This window comes from Agelaius tricolor, unplaced genomic scaffold (genome assembly GCF_023055355.1).
Source record: "Agelaius tricolor isolate 1412-34295 unplaced genomic scaffold, bAgeTri1.0.p SCAF_6, whole genome shotgun sequence".
Taxonomy (NCBI): domain Eukaryota; kingdom Metazoa; phylum Chordata; class Aves; order Passeriformes; family Icteridae; genus Agelaius; species Agelaius tricolor.
The window spans coordinates 40,978,771-41,001,307 of NW_027269266.1; the positions used below are offsets into that span (position 1 = coordinate 40,978,771).

General features: G+C 40.1%; 1 protein-coding gene across 6 annotated transcripts in view; it reads left to right on the forward strand.

Annotated features, from left to right (window-relative positions):
* METTL6 (methyltransferase 6, tRNA N3-cytidine) overlaps nt 1-21,395 on the forward strand; it is a 21,931-nt gene extending 536 nt beyond the window's left edge. For 3 of the 6 annotated variants that reach the window (XM_071429485.1, XM_071429487.1, XM_071429488.1), the window contains exons 2-6: nt 1,311-1,694; nt 2,396-2,530; nt 3,747-3,917; nt 5,619-5,760; nt 8,368-8,809. In XM_071429485.1, coding sequence (XP_071285586.1) covers nt 1,413-1,694; nt 2,396-2,530; nt 3,747-3,917; nt 5,619-5,760; nt 8,368-8,516 — 879 coding nt within the window. In that variant the 5' untranslated portion in view covers nt 1,311-1,412 and the 3' untranslated portion in view covers nt 8,517-8,809. Of the gene's footprint in view, nt 1-264; nt 1,695-2,395; nt 2,531-3,746; nt 3,918-5,618; nt 5,761-8,367; nt 8,810-19,718 lie in introns of those variants that run through there. The other 3 variants (XR_011679573.1, XM_071429486.1, XM_071429489.1) reach the window with 3 other exon arrangements.
* Nucleotides 21,396-22,537: the final 1,142 nt, after the last annotated feature.

Below are 22,537 nucleotides of genomic sequence, written 5' to 3' on the forward strand. Positions count from 1 at the left end.
GCAGCAGAGGCGTCACTGAAAGGAATGGCTCGCGTTTGTTTGTTTGCGTTTGTGCTCCTTCTGTGATGAAATAATGGAGCGTGCCTGGGATATAGGCGGGTGTAGAAATACGGCAGAAATGTTGCTGATTAAGTTTTTGTTTGTTTGTTTTGCTGATATGCTCTTCTTGAAGAGACATCCTTTCGAAGGAGCCTCTTCTTCATAACCTCTTGCGCTGTTCTTGGAGGAAAAGAGGGTGTGTCTGTGACGCTGGATGAAATTCTGACAGTTCTTCATTTGCACGCTTCCGTATTTTATGTTTGTGTCATGACGTATATATCATGATAGCATCATATATAACATGTACATACAATCCGTGTTACGTGTAATAGAATGTATTTTATCTTAAGATAAAATACGCAAGTGAAGTATTACTCTTGTTTGTTTGTTTGTTTGTTTGTTTGTTTGTTTGTTTGTTTTAGGGTGTGTATTGTTGTGGTTTTCTCATTTCCTTTTTGGTAAATTGACACCAATCAGTGCCTGGCTCTGGGCACTGATGTACACGAGTGGTGTGTGTTTGCTACCTGGGCTTCCCTGCGAGTTACAGGGCCATGCAGGATTTAATTGCCATGTTCCATCATCCAGGATCTGCATGTTTATGACAAGGCAGATGTCAGAACCAGTTTAACATCAGAGAAAATGTTTGACTCCCTTCCCAGCCTATGTGAAGCTCTTTCTGTTAACTTCTGAAAGTAAAACCACCTGTGATTGTTAAAACCCGCGTGAATCCTCAGGAGGAGGCAGTGGGATGAATGCTGGCACAGGCCAGCTCTGGGCATTTTTCCCACAGTACTGGTTTTGTTCCCTTCCTTAGGTGACATGTTATAAATGCTGTTTTCACCAGTGTTCTCTCACAGAGCTGAGAGCAGGAAGGAGAAATGCTAATGTGAATACACTTTGTTTCATTAATTTGAATGTGACTCTCAAATGTCATCTGTTCTTAAGTTACTTTTTTTTCTGGAAGTGTTCTGAGTGAGGTTAATGAGAAACAAAGCCCTTGCTTTCCTTCTTAAGTCTCTTTTAGTGAAAATAAAGTTAGAGCTGCACCAGCTTTTTCTTGTTGGATTTCTAGAATGCAGAGGGAAGACCAGGAGACTCTGAAGTATCCTCTTTAACATAAGTGTGATGCTGTATACAGTTCTTATCTTAGATGAACGTTTTCTGAAATTAAGAGAAATCTGGTGAGATGTAAGCCCATCAGGTAGGACACATCATTAAAGTTGTAGTAAGTGCATACTGTAATTATTTCTCATTTTTAATCCTGCTTCTAGATCCTCACTTATTTAACCTAAGTTAAGTGATGGAACCATACACTAAAGAAAAAATATCATCCTTGGGTCTTTGGTGTTCATGTTTGTGTGAAAGAATCTAGGATGTTTCAAGAAAAGGCATCAGCAAATTGCTTAAATATAGTACCAACATCTACTGAAGATGGTGCTTTCCAAAAGAAAGGCCACAGTGCTCGAGTCCTTAGCCCAGAAGAAGCGGAAAAACTGGCAAAAGATCAGGTTTTGGTGTCTGAGTTCAAACAGCTAAAACTGGAGAAAGAGGCACAGAAGAACTGGGATCTATTTTACAAAAGAAACAGCACCAACTTCTTCAAAGACAGACATTGGACAACCAGAGAGTTTCAAGAGTTAAAGGCATGTCGTGAGGTGAGGTCTGTACAGTTCTGCTGTAAAAGATGGGATTGCTTGTTTCCAATAAGTTGTTTCCAGGGGAGTGAATAATACTTAGAACAAAGCCATTTGGGTAAGAACTGCCACATGTAAAGTCTGCAGTGCACTGTGTATTTTCTTTTAATATAAAAGATAAGGTCTCAGAATCATATGCATCAGTTTAGTTTCAGTGTGTAATTGGCCCTTACTGGATGGGGGTGCTGTTCATAGCATCCTGGATGCTGAGAGTGCAGTCTGGAATATTTGGTTTTTGAGTCCTAAAGTAGACAGCTTGTCTCTGTGTGTGCAAGCTGGTGCACTTCAGTACACTGCTTTAGAGAAAAGCATCCAGAACTGCAGGCTGACTGCTGAACACAGTTAAGGGGAATAGCCAGATGCATCTGTTGTTCCTTATAGCTGAATGAAAGACAAGACAGAAATAGCACAAGTCTGTTGATTACTTAAGAGATAGATGACTGAAGAAATATTAATATGTTCTAAAATGATTTCTAATTCTGTGGAAATTCAGGATGTCTGGGTTTTAATGTCAGATTATGCAGTGGCTGTCTACTTTGGTTTTTTTTGAAGAATCGTAATTAAAATTGATTATAGCTTTTAAAATGCTGGTTGAACAGTGCCTCTGCTCACATGATGAGAAAACAAAAATTATGTTTTGTCTTGTATTGCTTCCTCCCCAGTTTGCAGATCAAAAGCTGACCATTCTGGAAGCAGGCTGCGGGGTTGGGAACTGCTTGTTTCCACTCTTAGAAGAAGATAAGAATATTTTTGCATATGCCTGTGATTTCTCTCCTAGAGCTGTTGAGTATGTGAAGGTTGGTGTGATATTTGGAACTTCTTTTAGAGTGTTTTTTAGAAGCTTCTAAAATTACAAATGACTGTAACAACAGACTTCTCTTGGCGTCCTTTTTGTAGGAACGGTAGAATATGCTTTGCCAAAAAAAATTCAGACTGATGCATTTCAGTGGAGATCCTATGTAAGAAGCCAAATCATTGCTCAAGACTTGGCTTTTCAGTGTCAAATTAGAGCATTATGGTATATTACTTGAATGATTTATGAAGATTTATTTATTTTAGGGTTTTTTTTGGGTGCACTACTATGTCTCTGCTGACTGTGCAGTAAAACCAAAATTTTGTTTGTCATGGAAGCTTGCCCTTAATAGAGGGAGTCCCAAGGAGAACCTTAAAAACAAGGCTGGAAATTATTGTTAAAGGTGTTTGTAACCTGATTAGGAGTAGGTATGTTTACACTTAATCGTGGGTACTGCAGTCCAAAGTGGAGTCTTGCAGCAGGGCTGGTGGGGGCTTTGGGCATTAAAAGCCATTATTAAGTTTGTAATCACAGATAAATTCCTATATATCTGTTAACTGAAAGCATTGTGACCAAGAACCACAAGGCACAGACAGCATTTATCATGCAAAAGATGGGAAGAAATACCTGTGGCAAACAGAAGAGGACAGCAGCTCCCTGGGATGCTGTGGCTGCACCCCAAGATGAGGTTGGGCTGAGCCTGTACCCTGGGTTTTGGATGACTTAATGGCATCTGCCTCCACAGCTCTTGCTGAATTTATTTTTTTTGCCAAGACTGGGTTTTCTTTTTTTTTTCCATAGCAAAACTGGGGCTAGAGCAGCCCAGCTGCAGATTGTGTGACAGGAACCCCAAATGTTTGCAATCTACCTGTAGCTCAAGAGCTTTACTTTCATCACCCTGTAATACGTAATTTCTTTCAACAGAGTTTATATCTTCTTTAAGGAGTAGAAGCAGGAGTAAAACAGAAATGTTTTCTGAATTGTCTTAATGCACATTCCTTCTCAAATTCATGGGAACAGGCTATTATTCTAGTTGTAGTTTCACTATTGTAGTTAGCAGCAAAGAATTTCTGATAGCAGTAGCCACCTGTTGGAGGTTAATGTTATCTTGCCACTGTGTTTTGTGTCTCTCTACTGATTAATTTCACAAGATTTTTACTTTATTGTAGCAACAAATGCTGCTAATTTTCAGTGAAAGCTTGCTCTTTTAATTTCCCTAGAAAAATGCCTTATATAGTACTGAAAGATGTAAAGTGTTCCAGTGTGATCTTACCAAAGATGATCTTCTAGACAATGTACCAGCAGATTCCGTGGATGTTGTCACACTTATATTTGTGCTTTCTGCCATTCATCCTGACAAAATGCATCTTGTCCTGAGGAACATTTACAAGGTAAAACCAGCTGATTTTACTGCCTTTAAAACACTTTCCTTCTTTTTAGCTCAAAAGTATATTTTTTTCTGAGAAAATTACTCTCTTGCAATGGTGAGTTTTCGTATTATATTCCATGGATGTATTTCATTAGCTCATCAAGTATGCAGGACTAAAATATATTTTACAATTTCCTTTTTTTTCCTCTGGTATTGTGAGATTGTTTGGATTGAGGCCTAATTCATGCTGTCAGTGTAACAAAAAGATATATAAAGTATGGCCTTGATGTACCTGAAAGGGGCCTACAGGAATTATGGAGAGGGATTTCTACAAGAAAGAGCATGTAGTGACAAGGAAGGGAGAATGGCTTCAAACTGAGAGTGGGTTTAGATTAGATATTAGGAAGAAATTCTTTAGGGAGTTGCTGGTACAGCTTGCCCAGAGAAGCTGTGGATGCCTTACTCCTGGAAGTGTTCAAGGCCGGGAGAGATGGGGCTTTGAGCAACCTGATCTGGTGGAAGTTGTCCCTGACCGTGGCAAGGGGGTTGGAACCAGGTGATCTTTCAGGCCCCTTCCATCCCAGGCCACTCTCTGACTCTGTGATTTTAAAGCTGTGACTTGGGCTGTATGCTGTGAATAATGTTTATATATTGCAGAGCTGTCTGTGTCCATAAGGTGTGAATGATAGTGAGCCAAAATTAACTTCCAGAGGTCCAGTGACCTGCAGTTAGGATGTTGCTGTTATTATGAAACCTATTTGACCTGTGGTGATTTAACAGTGGAGTGTTCAGAAGTCAACATTAACCTAGAGAGACTCATTCCTCTAAGCTGTCTTTGTTAGTTGACAGACTAGGACAGGCCCATCCAAAGGGTGATTTAAACAACCTGAACTGTGATTATTCTGAATTTTCCTGAGATGTCATATATTGACTGCAGAGGAAAACAATCAATACGTTTTTTTACTATTGCATATGTGTGTATAATAAGTCTTGTATTTCCTGATGTTATTTGGCTTATTATCAGCAGTTTGAAAAAGGAGTATTAGGAGTTTTTTTGTATATCTCCAGCTGTTTTCCAAAATCAGGATTGGTTCTTAGCTCTTATAAATATTTAGATATCTAAAATCAGCATGGGCAATGACCATGTATTTATAAATTTTAAACTCTTTACAGCTTGCTTTCTTTACCAAAAAGCAATGTTAAAAATCCATTATGCACTCTGCTAAAATGGTTTCTTATTTATTTTGCAACATATTGCAACGTGTTTCTTTCTCCCATGAAAAAAGAAATGTCACAATATTCCAAATTTTATTGTTAACCATTAAACAAAATCAGGTGCTAAACAGGATACTAGCCAACAGAAAAAAATGCACTGATGGGAATTTTTGTTAAACTGTGTATTTTCTTCTTTTTTTGTCTGTGTTTGAAGAGTGTTGCTAATTTAGCTGATCAGCACCCAAATAGGTATTCTAAAACTAGTTGTAGTCTTTTATTCATAGGGAAATGTTTTTAACAGTCAATCCAGTTTTTGCACCACCTTTTTGTTGCAGAGGGAATGAATTGTATATCTGTCTATAGATATAGATATCTACCTCACTGTTGTATTGACTATGTTAGTCTACCTTGTCTCAGTTACCTGTGTCTGTATGTGTACACAAATACATATACCCATATATTACTACATCTGTTTATCTTATTAAAGCACGTGTGTATTATGTGACAGGTATTAAAACCAGGCAAGTGTGTCCTGTTCCGAGACTATGGCCTGTATGATCATGCAATGCTCAGGTTTAAATCAGGCAGCAAACTTGGGGAAAACTTTTATGTCAGACAAGATGGGACAAGGTCGTATTTTTTTACTGAAGGTAAGACATGCTGTAGAGTGCTTTCTTTTCTGTGCATCTTCTCTTCAAACTTTCTCCAGCAAACTGCCAACATGCCCCTGGAAGTTTTATTTTGTGTGGGTGAACTGTTAAATTGTGGTTTATTTCATTTACCATCCTTTTTGGGAAGAAGCAGTTATTTAGACTGAAAGAACTTCATGGAGCACTTTCTTGTTTACAAGTTTGTTGTATGTGCTATAATTCTCCAAGACCAGGAGTTCCTGAATTAGCTGAATTTCATTCAGATTTGTTACCTAAGGGGAAAAGACCTATGTTCAGTAAGAGAATTAATCATCTTCATGAAGCAAGTAAGCAGTCCTTTTGGCATCATTCTTTGTGCAGGCGAGCAGGATGAGGTCTATTGACTTCTAAAAGCAGAACCATGACTGCAGCACTGAAAAGCTCATGCACAAATCCTGCTGGGATAGCACTGACTAGCTCTGTCTTCTAGGGTTTGTTTTTTAGTGAAGACAATGCAAAAAACCATTTCCATGTGATACAGTATTTAGTTTTTGTTCAGTGCTCATAATGGTTTAGGAGGAAGGGTAGTTATTGCAGTTTACTGGTGGAGAATTTGAAGCACAGACACTCGAAGGAATTTGCCTAGACTTTTACAATGATTTGTGTTTACAGCTTGGCTATAGCTTCTAACTCCCAATTCCTCATGCTAAACTCACTACTCCCCCCATCACTTGTAGAGCATCGTGTAACAAGAGCTGTGAATTTATTTATGTGGGGTACTTTGTTCTTAAGTCTAAAGCAATATATAGCTGCTGAAGAGACCAATTTAGAGCCAAGTAAATGTTATTCATATTTTATGCCATAACATATTGACTAATTGCTTCTGATACATAAAAACCATTATTTTTGTCTGAGCTCCCCCTATTCTTCATAGGACAATGATGAAATCTAAGATAATGCAGTGCTACAACTTCAGTGAAGCATTTCTAGAACTGTTATTTACTGATTTTTAGTTCTGTTTAAACAATTAGCTCTTACAAAGAGAATGGATGCTAAAGGGAACAAATAAGAGACTGACCTATCTGTGAAATTTTAAATCTCATTTTTATTGTGTTTTAGAATAGTTTCTGAATGAGAAGTTCTTTGCTAGTATGCATGTTTCCCTTGCAAAAAGAATTGAGGTAGGGATAAGGAACAGGAAGGAAGGAGAAAAGAGAGAATTTATTTTATATTGCTCATGTCAGCAATTGTTTTTCCTTGGGTTGGTCTGTGACTGTCTCACAGATCACCTCTATTCCCATTTTTAATCATTATGATCTCATTCATTTCACAGATTTTCATATAAACATTGCTTAATACTTGAGAATTCTTTTGTTACTGGAAACATGACTCCCATCATTTCCACAGGGGTTGCAACCCTTGCTATTTTTCATTTCTTTAGCACTGCATTGGTACACCAAGTTATTGCTGCATGGGGTGATTTGAATTATACTTGTTTATAATATGGCAGATGGCAACACCAAACTTCTTCCATGGGAAAAAAAATCCATTCTTCTACTGTTTGAAATGATATTAAATATGTGGAGGAATGCATGGTTGTAGTCTTGTATTATGAAATATGTGCAACTTCCTTACAAAAAGATTTCAATAGGTCCACAATGGAGTGCTGTTTATTTATATTTCATTGGTGTGGGTCCTCATTTTACATGAACACACAATGTTTACAGCCATGGTGGGCTTGGGTTGATATAATCCTGTAGTGCCACCAAAGGGGTGGTCTCATTTTCCTCAATACACCGTCTCTGGTGATGCTTCCTGTACCCACATGATCACTGTTTCATCAAGCTAATCCCCCTGAGCAGTCAAAAATGGAATGTCTTTGTTCTCTATCAAGTAACAGGAGTTTAGAACAGCTTAAATTTGCTGTGGAATTGCTGCCTGAGTAAGTGAACTGAGGTGCAGGAAAGGAAAAATTATGATTTTTAATTAACATGACAAGTCAGTAGCATGAGCAGACCTTCCTGCTGCACAGGTCACTCTGTTTGTGAGGTGCTTCTGCCTTCCTTAAGGGAAGTAGGCTCTGAGTGAAATTCTTTTGTTTATGGAAAAGACTTTCAGTTCAACTTAGTGGAGTCTTGGTGCCACCATATCCTCTTTGCCATTTTGTCAGTTTTTCTGTTGAGCAATTGCATGTAACATGGGGTGTTATTCTTCCCTGAGCAGAGGCACATCTGCACAGCTGGATTACCTTTGAAATATTTGTGCTAAGTGATGTATTCAGCGAGTGAAGGTCAGCTGCACGAAGGGAAAATGCACTGGTGTCAGTCACAATGAGAACGACAAGGCTTAATAAAAATAAGAGATGTGGCAAATTTTGGAAATGGAACTGAGTAACTAGCTTAAGCCCCAGTTTTACAAGCTGTTTTGCTTAGGTTGATGTTTCCAAAAGAGATCTTTATTGATTTTTATTCAGCAGTCTGCCCACATAGAACAGCTTGAAATCTGAAGGCCTGTGTGATTTTCATGCTGTAACACATAAGAACATATGCTTATATAAATGCTGTCTGGTGTTTTAAAAATAGCTTAAACATAATATTTTATCTTCTTTTTTTTTAAATTCTCTTTCAGAGTTCTTATCTCAGCTTTTCAAGGCTGAGGGATATGAGCAAGTGGTCAATGAGTATGTGCAGCGAGAAACTGTGAATAGGAAAGAAGATTTGCGTGTTCCAAGAGTTTTTCTTCAAAGCAAGTTTCAAAAGCCTTTCAGGGAGACATAAGTTCTTGCTCATCAGCAACAGCATTGCTTGTTTGAAATGGAAACTAGCTGTGTGCTCATCTTTCTGGTGCACCAAAAATGTTGGCATCCAGTACCTCTTGTTGGTTTCCATCCTAGGATACAAAATATGAGTTCTATTTCTAATTCAATTTTAAGACGGTTTAGTGATGCAGGCAACCTGTTGAGCATCTGTATTCCTGCTTCTAAAATAAAACCTGTGCCACATTGTTGGAGGAGTAGGTAAAGCATATAAATAAACTTCCATTTTTATTAAAAACTATTTTTAAATAAGTATCCTGTGTTTCCTGTCACTTGTGATTTTTGAGGCTTGTTATAGTATTTAATTTACTTTCAGTACTTGTAGGACTTCTGAGTGTACTTTCTCAGATACAGAAGTGAAACAGACTCAGTGAGCAGTATAGTGTAAGCTGCCTTAATATTTTAATAATGGTATCTTTTTAATATGCTCAGCATTTAGATGTGTAAACAAATGCTTATATTCTAAGGCAGATCCTAATTTATCTGATTTCATGCTCGAAGAATCATGTTACTGGATAAGGTTGTATTTATCCCTAATTAATTTAAGATGTTTTTCATTTAATATGCAGAAATATTTGAGGTTTTGCAGGTCAGTTTCCTGTTTGAAACTGAAATCAGCAAGTCAGGAGTACTTTCTTTGATATGAAGTGTAGCCAGCTGCTTCTTTCCTGGGAAAAGGTCTTAATTCTTTTCCATCACTCCCAGGAAAGTTGTGTTGGTCTTTGCTCTTCCTGCCACTAAAAGCCACTTTACTGTTGCTGCTGCAGATGTAACTGCTTGAAGGAACTTCATCCTTTCCTTACAGCTCTTTGCACTGTGGCACTTTGCACTGCAGGACCTTTTCTGTGCCCTTGGATGAGGTAGTTTCAGAATCATGCCTGTGTCTTTAACCTGCATTTTGAGCAGCTGCACTGCAGCAGAGGAAGCCCAGAAGTATCCGGTGCCTTGTGCAATGGCCTGTGCTGATCCTGCCTAATGTACACAATGTGCAACAGTGGAAATTCCAGTGAAATACTAAGGGGAGAGCAAATGCTGGGGCAGGGCCCAGTGAAGTTTTGGAGCCTTCATTCTTGGGAATACTTGGAATAAGACTGGCCAAGGCCTTGAGCATCCTGTGACTTTGAGGGTGGCCCTGTTCTCAGTAGGGATTTAATCCCAAGCTGTTTATATGAGTATGTGATTGCTTGACTCAAGCTGTCATTCCACTGGACTTGAGTGTTGTTAGATGACCCAGTCATACACATCTGATGTGGACCAGAGGTGACTTTTTCCCTCTGTTTATGACATAGGATATAATAATGGTTTTTCTTTTTCCAGGTTCTTAACACTGGGTGTATTGTGCATGAAACGAAAGAAGTAATAATTTTCCAGCCTGAAGCTAATGTTACAAAGTTAACCAGTCAATTTTTTTTAACAAATTGGAGCTGCTAAAGGTCTTATTCAGTTGATGTGGTTAGAAATAAATTTGCAACAGATCACAAATCTTTGGCCTCTGAGAAAAAAAATGCTTAAATCATTCACAATTCTCCTAATGACCCTTTGAGGAGGGTTATTACATGTCATCTCCTTTTTTTTTATGGAGAGTATTATCCCAGAGATTTATGCATTGCTGGCCCCTGCTGTGCTACCCATTAGCTCTTTCTGCCATGCTAGTAATAAATATCTAGTAACGCTTACAGTAAATGAAAAGCTATTGCTAAAAAGAGATATAATGATGACAGCACTATCCTAATCTGAGTTATCATTATTTGGTTGCTTTCATCAGCACATGTTCATCTTTAGCATGGCAGTTTTGCAATGATTATATGTAGTCTGAGCTCTGATGGTATTTAGTGGTACTTGCAGCCTGTAACTCCAAGTGCCTTTCAGGGCTGCAGGCTTGGTCCTTTTGGAGTATACAGCACATAAATGAGACTGGAGGAATGCCTTGCATGGTGCCTTATCGTGGGGCTGTGTGCTTGTCATCACATGCAAATCCAAGTGCAATGAACTGCTCATCCCCAAAAGGAAATGAGATGTAGGCAAGAATCAAAAATATTAATCAGAAGACCTGAGTCAGCCCCAATAGACTTAGCTAATAGACTCAGACAATCACTGAGTTCCTTCTTACACTGAACTACTGCCAGAACAATAATTCATGTTTTTGTGTGTGGCTATAGCTTCAGTATTTCTGTGTACACTTTTTTGTGTAGCAGCATGTTAAACGGAGCGCAATATTTCTAACTTTTTTTATTATATCTCATTCAGTCTCATTTCCAGTCAGACCTGCAAAATGAAGTAGCATGCTTTAAGGCCCCTGCCAGAAAGATCATCTGCTGTAGTTCTCATAAAGCAGATGTTATTTTGAGATGAATGGTCAGAAAGGTTAATTTAGTTTCTATGACTCTGCTTCTGTGGACTTTAAATCATGGCAAATTTTTGTAACTGTGGTAAAGTTTGAGGAAGTTGAGTCAGCTTTAAGAAATCCTTGCCTCATCATGTGAGACATAGTAACTGATGGGGTTGCTGCAGTGCTGGCTAAAGGGGATCTACTCCCCCAACTCTTCAGCTTTCCAAGCTCAAGGAAGCTCACCAGCAGCACATGCCAGCAATACCTGTACCTTGTATCCTTACTTGACCAAACTGCAGTGATAGGACAATGAGTTACTGGTTCAGAAAGAAGGGAAACTGAGGTTAGATATATGGAAAAAATTCTTTACTCTGAGGGTGGTGAAGCCCCAGAAGAGGTTGCCCAGAGAAGCTGGGGGTGCTCCTTCTCTGACAGTGTTCAAGGCCAGGCTGGATGGGGCTTTGAACAACCATGGCAGGGGGATTGGAATTAGATACTCTTTAAGGTCCTTTCCAACCCAAACCATTCTGTGTAGAGCTGTCCTTGGGGAGATGTAGTAATCAGGGATAATGGTGTTAAAATGACTTGAAAAAAGCATATATGCACTGAATCATGCTCGCCTTGCACAAGCAAGCCACTGTGCTGTGATTGTTATAAATGTCCTGATTGTTCTTTGATTTGTCTGCAGTCAGTGGAGGCTCTGAGGTGACTCAATTGTCTGTAGATCTGCTTCTTGTTCCCCTTAAGATCAACTAGCTGCTGCAAGCATAAGTAGTAAGTTCCTTTATGCCAACACCCTGTTCTGAGCAATACTTAGAATAGAAGGAAATAATTGTTGAAGTAATGGGACTGAGAAAACCCAATTTTTTTTTAATGATTTGGTGCCCTGAGATTACATTCTCTGATGTTTAATAAAGTATGAACTTGGATTAAGGTTTTTCCTGAAGTCAGGGAATCTTAAATACCACTTTTCAGTGTGGGATTCTTTGATGTCTCCTCCTGGAACTGGACATCATGTAGTAAGGAATGCTGGTAATGAGGACATGGGTAAGGTCTGACTGTCATCTATTTTCATCAAATTTACAGAAGTATGAAGTCTTTGAGTTCTCTGACATTGTGTGTCCTTTCTGTCAAAGGATAGCTTCTGTCAAATTTGATTGATGTAGTCTGATGTGTGACAACAAGCTAGGACAAGACAGAAATCCACACAGGTGTTGTGTCTGTACCGTATGGATGGGTGAGCTTTCTTTCCTTAGAAATATGCACTACTGAGAAAAAAAGCATTTCAGCTTTAAGGTGATAGTGTCACAGCAGGTTTTATGTGGTTCATTTGGCAGCTAAAAAGCTATTTCAGGTGCATCTTTCAGGTACCTGAAAGCTCCTTGGGTTCCAAAGACAGAATATTTAATTAATTAATATAATACTAGAGCCATGGTTGATTGTGCATCACTTCTATGAAACCAAGTGCTATAAAAGTGAGACCTAAAACTCCAGCAGCTGTAAGCAGCAGCAGTCAACTGTAAAACATACAGCCTTGGTCTCCTAGGAGAAAACTGGTATATGAAATTGAAAATGTCATTAATATGCTCACCTGTTATAATTTTTTTTGCTTGATCTGTTGAACAGTTCATACATTTGAGTATACTGAGAGATACAAATTACAAATTAGGAAGTGCTTTATGGAAGAGTTAGCTGAAATGTATATATATATGTATTTGGAGAGGATATCAATGTTGAGCATCAGTGTGTGAAGGAAAAATGGTAAGATTATGTTTAAATTTCTAAGAAAAAGAAAATCCCGAGTTTCACAGATCAGGGATGACATATAATAAATTAAGCTGTTCATCTGAAAAATGAAATTTTGGAAATGGAAGCCTGCAGGTTCCAAAATTAGGCTGAGGTTCCAGGGAGGCAGGAAGGTGGCATCTGATTGTGTGTGGTATTAGTAATACATGCAAGACTCTGTGGGAAGCAGAATTTTATATTGCAAAGATATTGCTGAGATACAATTGGTGAAAATAGATAAGTATTTTTTTAGGAGTTTTACCTTACCATAATATAGCTGTGATGAATTTTTCACTGGTTATGATTGTTATTAGGAAAGATTGTGAGCCATTTCAAACATTTGGGAGCAAACATTTGCTAGTTATACGTACTGCAAAAACATCTGACCCTTGGGTGCAGTAGGCTCAGGATATGAGTATGTTTGTGCTCTGTGTTTGCAATGTGAATTCATTTATAAGAGCACAGGCAGATGGTGAGCCTGCACTGTGGGGAGGCACACAGAGCCATTGCTTGCAAAGATAGAAGCTATTAGCCAAGTAAGATGTTCCATTAGGGAACCTTTTTCATTCCCACTTCCTAGGCTGATGTGCACTGTTCATTGTGTTTGCAGCAGGGTGCTGTGAAATGAGGGAAGACAAGGGCACAAGTAAAAGACTACGTGATTCTTCCAAATTAATAGTGATTTTGTGTATTTCTTCTTAAATGATTCTGTTTGTTACCATTTACCTTCTTTCCCAGCAAATTTTAGGTCTCATCCTTGAAAAATTGGATCGCTTTTGAAAATCCTTGCCAAAGACATAGGATTAATTTATATGCTTGAAAAATATATGATGTGAAATATTTTAAAAGGCAGTTGTGTGACTGAAAATACAAATCCAGCTCTGTTTTCCTCCTTTGACTTGAAAGAAGCTTTATACTTCACTGTCACTTCAGTGCTTTTTCACAGCTCCCACTTTGAGGTGCTGTGCTGTCTTAAGTCAGATGGCACCAATCAACTGCGGCTCTGCTTTCTGATGCCTGTTGCAGCCAGAGAAATTAGAGTGGAAATAAATGAGGGTAGCTACAGGGAAAAGTCAGAAAGTAGGCAAATACAGGTGGACAAGCCTGCTTACTGTTTAGGCTCCACTCAGTATTTTTCCACAGCCCATTTCTCTGGACCCTTGGATTGCTGTTGTAAACTTGGTACAGCAGAGAAGCTGCTGTTCAAAGGGATAATGATATCTTCATACATATGGGATTGTTGTGCATCTGAAATTTAAGGATAGTCATGTGTTTTTTTGGGATCTTTTCCCCCCAACTTTGTCTTCAAACTTCTGTTTGAAATAGGACGCTTAATTGGAATTCTCATCATCTAATAAAAGTACTTTTCATTAAAATGTAACAGACCTGTTGCTATTTTGCTAAAACTAGAGCGTTCAAAAGCAGGATGGAAGAAGTTAAGGAGAGAGGAAAGGAGGCTTGTTTTCATTACACAACAAGGAAATGTTCGAACATGAAAATAGTTTGAAGATGCCTCAAAACCATTGCCACCATTTTTTGAGAACTACATTCAGGAAGATAGTTCTGAAATCCTGTACAACTTCATAAACTTGGCTGTGACCATCTGGGTGAAGTCTCTAATCAAAGATCTCACATTTAGAATTTGAGGGTGCTTGGTTGAGTGAGTCCTTTAGGACCTGGCCTCAGGGAACATCACATTTGTGACCTCTTGACCAGATGAATCTGGGTCCCTGAGAGTTGAATATGCAGATGTTTAGACTTGCCACCTGATGCAGCAGCATGCCCTCTTGGCTCCATCCCGTGTATGCCAATGACTTTTGCTGGCTTTGGATCAGCTTCCAGTAACAGTTTCAGGTTGTGGTTTTGTTTTTGAAAGCAGCTAATAAATTAAGGATCAGCAATTATCTGTGTAATCTTGACCTGTACTTGGCTGGGAAACAATGGCCAAGAAAAAAACCTGTTAGAAATAAAACTCAGAAGAGGCAAGCACCCACCTCAAAGTAACCTGAAACAATCAAGCTAATACAGAGCCAGGAATGTATTTTAGAAATAGTGAAAATTCTTCCTCTTACAGATTTTCCTCCATACAAAATACTAACCTGCCCTTAGGCTTAAGGGCTCCTTTCCAAGCTACTTTCCAAGTTCCAAAATGCATAAACCTTAAAGGAAAAGAAAATACCACAAACAGACCCTACAGCACCTCCTAAAGTAGGGCAGTGGTGTTCTCAAAAGCCCACTGAAGATGGGATAAGCTTAGCAACTGAGAGCTTTAACCTCAATTCCATTATGTGCAGTTTGTACTTCATTTTCACAGACTTCTTTATGGGAGATCTTTGCCTGATTCAATCACCAATAGTAGATCAGTGAGATAAAATGATTTTGCAGTTAGAACAAATCTTAAGATGTATTAGTGCTTCTGTAAAAAAAAAAGTTACCTGTGAATGACTGATGAAGGGGCAAGATTGTTTTGTTAATGCTAGCAGCAATATTGTTTGTTCGTGTGCCAGGTCAGCTTATTGTTTGGCAGGAAATTCAGTGTCAGGCAGCATTATGTTGTACTGTAAAAAAGAATTCCAGAAATAATATCCTTGTCCTTAAAAATAAGATTTTTTTTAAAAAAAGCATCTTTCAAAAATTTCAAGAGAGGAGCTTGAATGTGCCTGGCATATTCAAACAGCATGCAAATAAACTGTAGCTGCAACAGTGGCATTATTCATATTTAAATACCAAACAGAGCTGAAGATGTGCAATGCCAGACTTTGCTCCTGTTTTGCAGCATAGGTAGCAGTAGTGTAACTATCTGTTACTGTCATGATATGGTTTCTGTTTCATGTCACCCTGTAGAGAGTTGTGAATATGTTACTGCTGATTCCATTCATAAATATGAGTAAAGTAAATATGAGCAAAGTATGATAAATCTTCTTTTGTGGCTTGATTTGACAATTCCTGGAGCCTTTCATATAATATATCCTTACTTTAGCTACTTTTATGTTGCTATTGATTTTTATGGTGGGTGTCTTAAATATTACAGGACATGGAAAGAAATATAAATTACTGGAATTATAAATTATACTGGAATTATAGATTGTACAGTACAACAAGAGTCAAAGAAACCAGGGTGAATGGAGCCTGAATGACAAGTTTAACACATGTCATCTTCCATCAAGGAATCTATTGAACAAACTCCTTTAAAAATGTTCACTACATGCTTGTTGGGGTGATGTCTGGGAACCCTTGAATGGGACAGCATTCTCCTAGGTGCTGTGTACTCAGAGAGTAAGAGACAATCCCTGTCCTAAAAACTGTAACCACTCAACTATGCAAGATGAGTAAGAGGAAGAAAGGACATCCCCCTTGTGGTAAAACACAGAGATTGATAATTTCCCTACTTCAAATTTAAGGGACTGAAGAAATTATCTCCTTTATCTTGGTTCAGTGTATAACTAGCAAGCCATCTTGATGCAGAGCAGGTCCTTTATTGCAGAGATGGGAGATACTGGCTCTGATGACAGAAAACCTGGTTCCTGAATGACTTCTCACTGCAATCTGAATGGCAAGTACCATTCCTAGCCCTGCTGTTGGTTTCCTGGGTGACTTCAAGCCTTTGCTCTCACTTTCTGCCTTGTAGGGAAAAGGGAAAGATCTTGGAGTGAAAAACTGAAGAATCATAAAATTATTTAGGTAGAAAAAAATCTCTTTAAGATCATTCAGTCCAAGCATTAACCCAGCACCGCCAAGTCCACCACTAAATGATGTCCTTAAGTGCCATATCTACAAGTCTCCAAAATACTACTAGGCATGGTGAATCCACTGCTCTCCTGAGCAGCCTGCTGCAGTGCTTGACAGCCCTTTTGGTGAAGACATTTTTCCCTCATCTCCAAACATCCCCTGGTGCAGCTTGAGGCCAATTCCTCCTGTACTATCACTTTTTTCTAGGGAGAAGGGACTGATCCCCACCTGCCTACACCCTCCTTTCAGGCAGTGGTAGAGAGTAATAAAGTGCCCCCTCGAACCTCCTTTTCTCCAGGCTAAATAACCCCCAGCTCCCCCAGCTGCTCCTCATAAAACTTGAGCTCCAGACCCTTCACCAGCTTTGCTGCCCTTCTTTGGACAAGCTCCAGCACCTCAGTGCCTTTTTCAGGGGCCCAAAACTGAGCACAGATTTTAAGATGTGGCCTCACCAGTGCTGAATACAGGAGGATGATCATTTGCCTGGCTCCACAGGTGTAGTGGGTCACAGAAAATTTGCCCATGGATTATGGGATCTTCATTCTGCTCCCTGTCCCTGTCTTCCATTTTAGTGAGTACCTGGAGACCAACTTAATGTTAGTGTTAAAGACTGAAGCAAAGGCAGCATTAAGTATGTCAGCCTCTTATCCTTATCCTTTGTCACCGTGTTTCCTCCTGCATCCAGTAAAGAATGGAGATTCTCTGTAGCTCTCCTTTTGTTGCTAATGTATTTATAGGAACATTTTGATTCTCTTTTACAGTAGTGTCCAGAATAAGTTCTTGTTGGGCTTTGACCCTTCCGATTTTCTCCCTGTATAACTTCAAGATATCCTTGTAGTCTGCCTGAGAAGCTTGCCCCTTCTTCCAAAGCTCATAAACTCTCCTCTTTTTTTTCCCTTGAGATCCAGCCAAAGCTCTCTGTTCAGCCAGGCTTCTCTTCTTCCACTCCAGCTTTCCTTTAGGCATGTGGGGACAGCCTGCACCTGAAACTTTATTATTTCCTTCTTGAAGCATGTCCAGCCTTCCTGGGCTCCTTTGCCCTTCAGGACTGCTTCCCAAGGGACTCTATCAACAGTCTCCTAAACATGCCACAGTCTGCCCTCTGGAAATCCAAGTTAGTCATTCTGCTGATCCCCATCCTTCTCTGAGAATAGAAAACTCTATCATTTAGTTTTGTGATCACCATACCTAAGATCGACTCCAACCATCATATGACCCATCCCTCCTTCTCTGTTCACAAACAACAGGTCCAGTGCCTTCCTCAGGTGGCTCCCTCACCAGCAGTGTCAGGAAATTACCTTCCACACACTCCATGAGCCTCCTACACTGCTTCCTCTCTGCTGCATTGTCTTTCCAGCACACACCTGGTGAGTTGAAGTGACCCCACAAGAAATAAGAAATAAGTCCCCCCTCCTGGTTCATAAGAAACTCATTTGGTGTGAGTTCTAATTCTTATTTTCCTACTGCTATAAACATCAAGTCTTTAAAGTGTAGGAGATGGAGAGTTAACCATAATGCAAGCTTGAAAAGGAAAGGATTGGGTAAAAGGACAAAACTGGAAGCTGAGGGGAAAATTCATCTGACTTCCTTGAGAGCTGCTTGCACCTCTAGGATGGCAAAAGGGCTTGCACTTCAGGATGGGGGATCTAATGGATCCTCCTCCTTGCTGACCCTTGATGTTGGGAAAAGAGGAAACACTGATATAAACAAAGCTGATTAAAAAAACCCTGATGAAGTAGGTACTCAAAATCCATGGGATGGAGTGGGGGTGTAGGAGAGGTGGTGAGGAGGAGAAAAATGTATTGAAGTGCCTTAAGTAATACAAAATAATTTTCGTTTTATTGGCACAGTTTCATTTACAATTGTATGCTGCCAGGCACAGATCTTGTGTTAGTATGTTACAAAAAGTGCCAGTGCTGCTCTCCCTCTGATCTCTCCTGTCTTTCCTATCTGTTCCTAATCAGAGCACTGCAAATCCCACTCTTGTGGAGTCCATAGGGAAGCTGGAGGGTTGGTTATTCCTGTGTTTGTGTTGTTTGAAATGCAGTGAAAAAGGAATAGCTTCTTTTACCATCAGCTGTACTGTAAAATATTTCTCTTCTTTCTAGACTGTCTCTATTTTGTAAAGCTCCTGTCTGGCCTGGTTGGAGTCTTAGTCTCATGTTTATCCCTATGGGATAAACTTCTTAGCATGAAGTTACTTATTCGTGCAAAAGTTGGATTTTTTTACTCTACTTTGCTGCATAAGTAGTTTGGTAGAAATGGTGAAGGAAGGGTGTTTGGGATTTTGTTCACAAGGTGGCACTAGCCACTAACCAGTGCTACCTTCCTTTAAGTCCCAGCACTGAATTGTCTAAATCTTTAACAGGGCGGTAGGAAGAGCTGGGAATGATTAACTGTAGACCAGACAACTAAGAGTGTTTTCTTACATTCAGTCAAGTCCTCTTTTTTGTCTACTTAAATAGCACTTGGATATCAGAGAAATGGAAACTTTTTTTTTTTTTAAAGAAAATATAGTTGCATCTCAGAGATGCTTAGTTACAGGGAATGTTCTTAGCATAATGTGAGGGAGGGTACAGTGAAATACTATTATTGTTAATGGCAGCTTGGATTCTAATTGTCTCTACCCATGAGGCAATAATTTGTTGCATTGACAGCTTGCTGTTTGTTTCTGCTTCATTTGTGTCCCACTGTACTGATACCTTAGAAACTGCAGTGCTTTATACAAATTTCAAAATGCAGTGCCTTTATACAAGATTTCTTTAATTCCACAAAAATATTGGATGAATCTCTGTTTATATTAACTGCTCCCATTTTTGTCCCACTTCTTTTGTTTTACAGACAAGCTGCTCTCCAGTTGAGCAGCCATTCAAGCAGAGATGCATAGGATGCACATGACCAGAGAGGCAGTGTCTCTCTCATTAATTACTGTGTGAAGTCAGCTGCAGTTTAGTTTGCCATTTTACAGTTTCTCCTACTTCAGTAATCCCCATTTTGTCTCTGGCAAGCCCTTCTCATTTCAAGGGAAAGAGGAAGAATAGAATAAAATTACATTTACATATTGCTGGCTTTATATCTCAGTTTAAGCATGGTGTGTTCAGTATAATCCATTACTGCTAATAAGCTACATGTAAAATTGCCTCAACTGCATTTTATGAACAGTAATTCTTCTTCAATTCTTCATTTTAAGAACAGTAATTCTTTTGGATATTAAATATTTGAAGTAGTGTAAATGCTAATTAGCTGCCAGTGCAGAAACTGATTTGTAACAACATAGCTTCTCTCCTTGCCTTTCTTACACCTTCCCTTCTCTTTATTTAGAGGTGGTTTCTCTTTGCCTTTTGCACAAGTGAGTGGGATCTGCCAACCCCAAAATAAGTGACTTTATGGAAAGGCCTCTATGAATGAAACCTATCACCAAGCACAGTGCAGAGGCTGTATCCAAATGGCTCCTTCCCAGCAACTGGATGATAGGCAGAAAAAGACTGAGAGCTGCTTTTTCCTACTTCCCAAGGCAGTGGTGAGTGCACTGGCAGGTATGTTCAGCCCAGGGGAAGTGCCACAAAGCACCTGCTTCCCACAGACAGCCTCTTCAGGCTCTTTCAGTTTTTTCCTGGCCCCTCTCCAGGACTGAGAGAGGACAGGCACTATGGCTATCTACAAATGCATCTGGTGGGTTCTTTTGCTCAGAGCCCTCTGACTTGTTATCAAGGGCCTGATCTTACAAAATGCTGCACTGTGCCATTAGTTTCTACTGACTTTGATGGTGGGACCACACCATACCACAGATTTGGGCCTTGAGACATTCCAAGGAAAGGTTGCTTTGATTGGGAACTACAGTGGGGGTTAACAGGTGAGTATTAATACCATGGTGTTGGGCTCCTGGTAAATTGTGGTATTCTTCCTTCCCTTTCCACCAAACTTGTTCTGATTTCCACCATATAGAAGTAGCATCTGGCCTACCACTTCTTCTCTAAATACTCAGTAATCAAAAAGAAAACGTGTCACTGTCATATCAAACTTTCCTTTGTCTGTACAGGCTGAGAGCAGCAGACCCAGCGAGAGCAGCAGCTCAGAGGGCACTGGTGTATTTGGGCAGGACAAGAAGTCTTCCCTCCTTGGTTAGCACAGGCTGATGGGTGTCACAGCTGTGGGACTGTGAGGTTTCCCTGGTTGTGTCAGGATTGTGTTCAGCCTTGGCATCTTTTTTCACTACACACTGAAGCAGAGGTGGAACAAGGGTGTTGAGTCTTACCCTGTGGTGTTTCTCTTGGCAGGTTGGTCTGTGTCACTGCCTGTGGATTCCAGGAGCCATGGCCAGCTCAAGGGGGAGAAGGATGAGACTGGATGTTTGCACTCTACATTGCTGGCACCAAGGTTTTCAGAGCCAACAACTGTACAGCCTGAAAGGGAGACACTAACATTGGCATCTGCCCTTTGTTCAACAGGTTAGATGATCCTGGCTCACATTACTGAGGCTGCATCCAAGACAAAGCTAGAGACAACACTACTACTCCAGCCTTCCCGTTCGCCACCCCTCCAGCACTCTTTAGCACCAGGCAGGACAGCAGAATCATGGGACAATTTGCATCCAGGATGTGCAGTGCCTTCCTGGGCTCCCGGTCTCACAGCCTTGTCACCATCATATTTTCTGAAAAATCCCCTTGCCCAGGATTCTTCTCCTGGGAAGCTGAGAAGCCTCAGAGAAAAAGGAAAACAATATTATCTCATTTGCTTCTCCTAGTGTTTCACTGCTTTGGAATGTGGTTTGGAGATTGTTTATCCAACAGGTGGATGTTTGATGGGTTTCATGTGAATTGTTTTAACTTAATGACCAATCACGGTCAGGCTGTGTCGGACTCTCAGAGACAGTCATGAGTTTCCATTCTCATTCTTTGTGGCCTTCTGTCTGCATCCTTTCTCTATTCTTTAGTATAGTTTTAATATAGCATTCTTTAATATAATATAATATAAAATAATAAATTAGCCTTCTAAGAACATGGAGTCAGATTCATCATTCCTTCCTGCCACAGGGGACCCCAAAAATACCACACAGCCTCTTCCTGCCTGCCATGTTCTCAGTGTGACACTGGGAACAAAGGGCATCTGGGGGCCTGCAGCGTGGCTGCTCCCTCCTGTGCTCACAGCAGGCGCGTGGAAGCACTGGAAGCACGACCCTCTGTGTCTCTGTGTTGGAATGAATCAGTATCACAGCTGTCTGCCAGGCTGGGCTGGGTTGCTGTACCCCGGAGAAGCCGTGGCACGAGCGCTTGGAACGGGAAGCTGTGCTGTGGGCAGGCTCATGTTGTGCCAGGCTGAGCAATTAGGGCTCGTCCACTGAATAAAGCAGACTGTGACCAGGCTTCTTGGCACTGTGTGGCTATTGTCTGGCAGATGGCACACGGGGTATAATGGGCTGAGAAAATATTCTGAGTGGGGAAAATGTCACAGCTAAAAATGGCACCACAGCTGACGTGGCTCTGGAGAAGCAGAGGCCAACTGAAAAAGCCTTTCATGCAGACAGTGGGTACCAGCAAAAGATGAAGACAGTCATGAGACTTTTTCTTTCTTCCCATTCTGAATCAGTTGATATGTCTCAGACTTTTGAATTGTGGCCAAGTAAAGAGAAGAGGTGAAGAGTGCATTTTCTTGTTCTGTTTTTAGTATGTGAATACAAATTGAAAATGCAAACTGAGACACCGGCTTTTTCCATCAAGGGAGTTAACTTGGTCCGTGATGAATTGCTGTGCACTGAGGGGGGTCAGAGAGCATTATTAACTAGACAACACAAAACTGACCAGTTATATTCATTGATCATAATTTGCAAGGCAGAGGGAAACCCCCAGGTGGGTTCAGAAAATTTAAGAAAGTTGAGCAACTGTCCAGTACTGCAGAGGCAGTAGAAAATGAAATCTAAAAACGAGAAGAAATGCAAAAAGACATGCCAGAACTAAAAATGTGCTGATGTAGAGACTTTGGCAAACATTGTTAGCCAAGACAATGCAACATTTGAAAGAAGGATGCAAAAACACCCACGGGTTGTATTACTTGCTAGTGGAATGCAAAGAGTATAGGTTGGACTGGAGGATGGTGAGCTTCAGGTAGAAAGAAAAAGTGGATACTGCTTCAGCTGAAGCAAA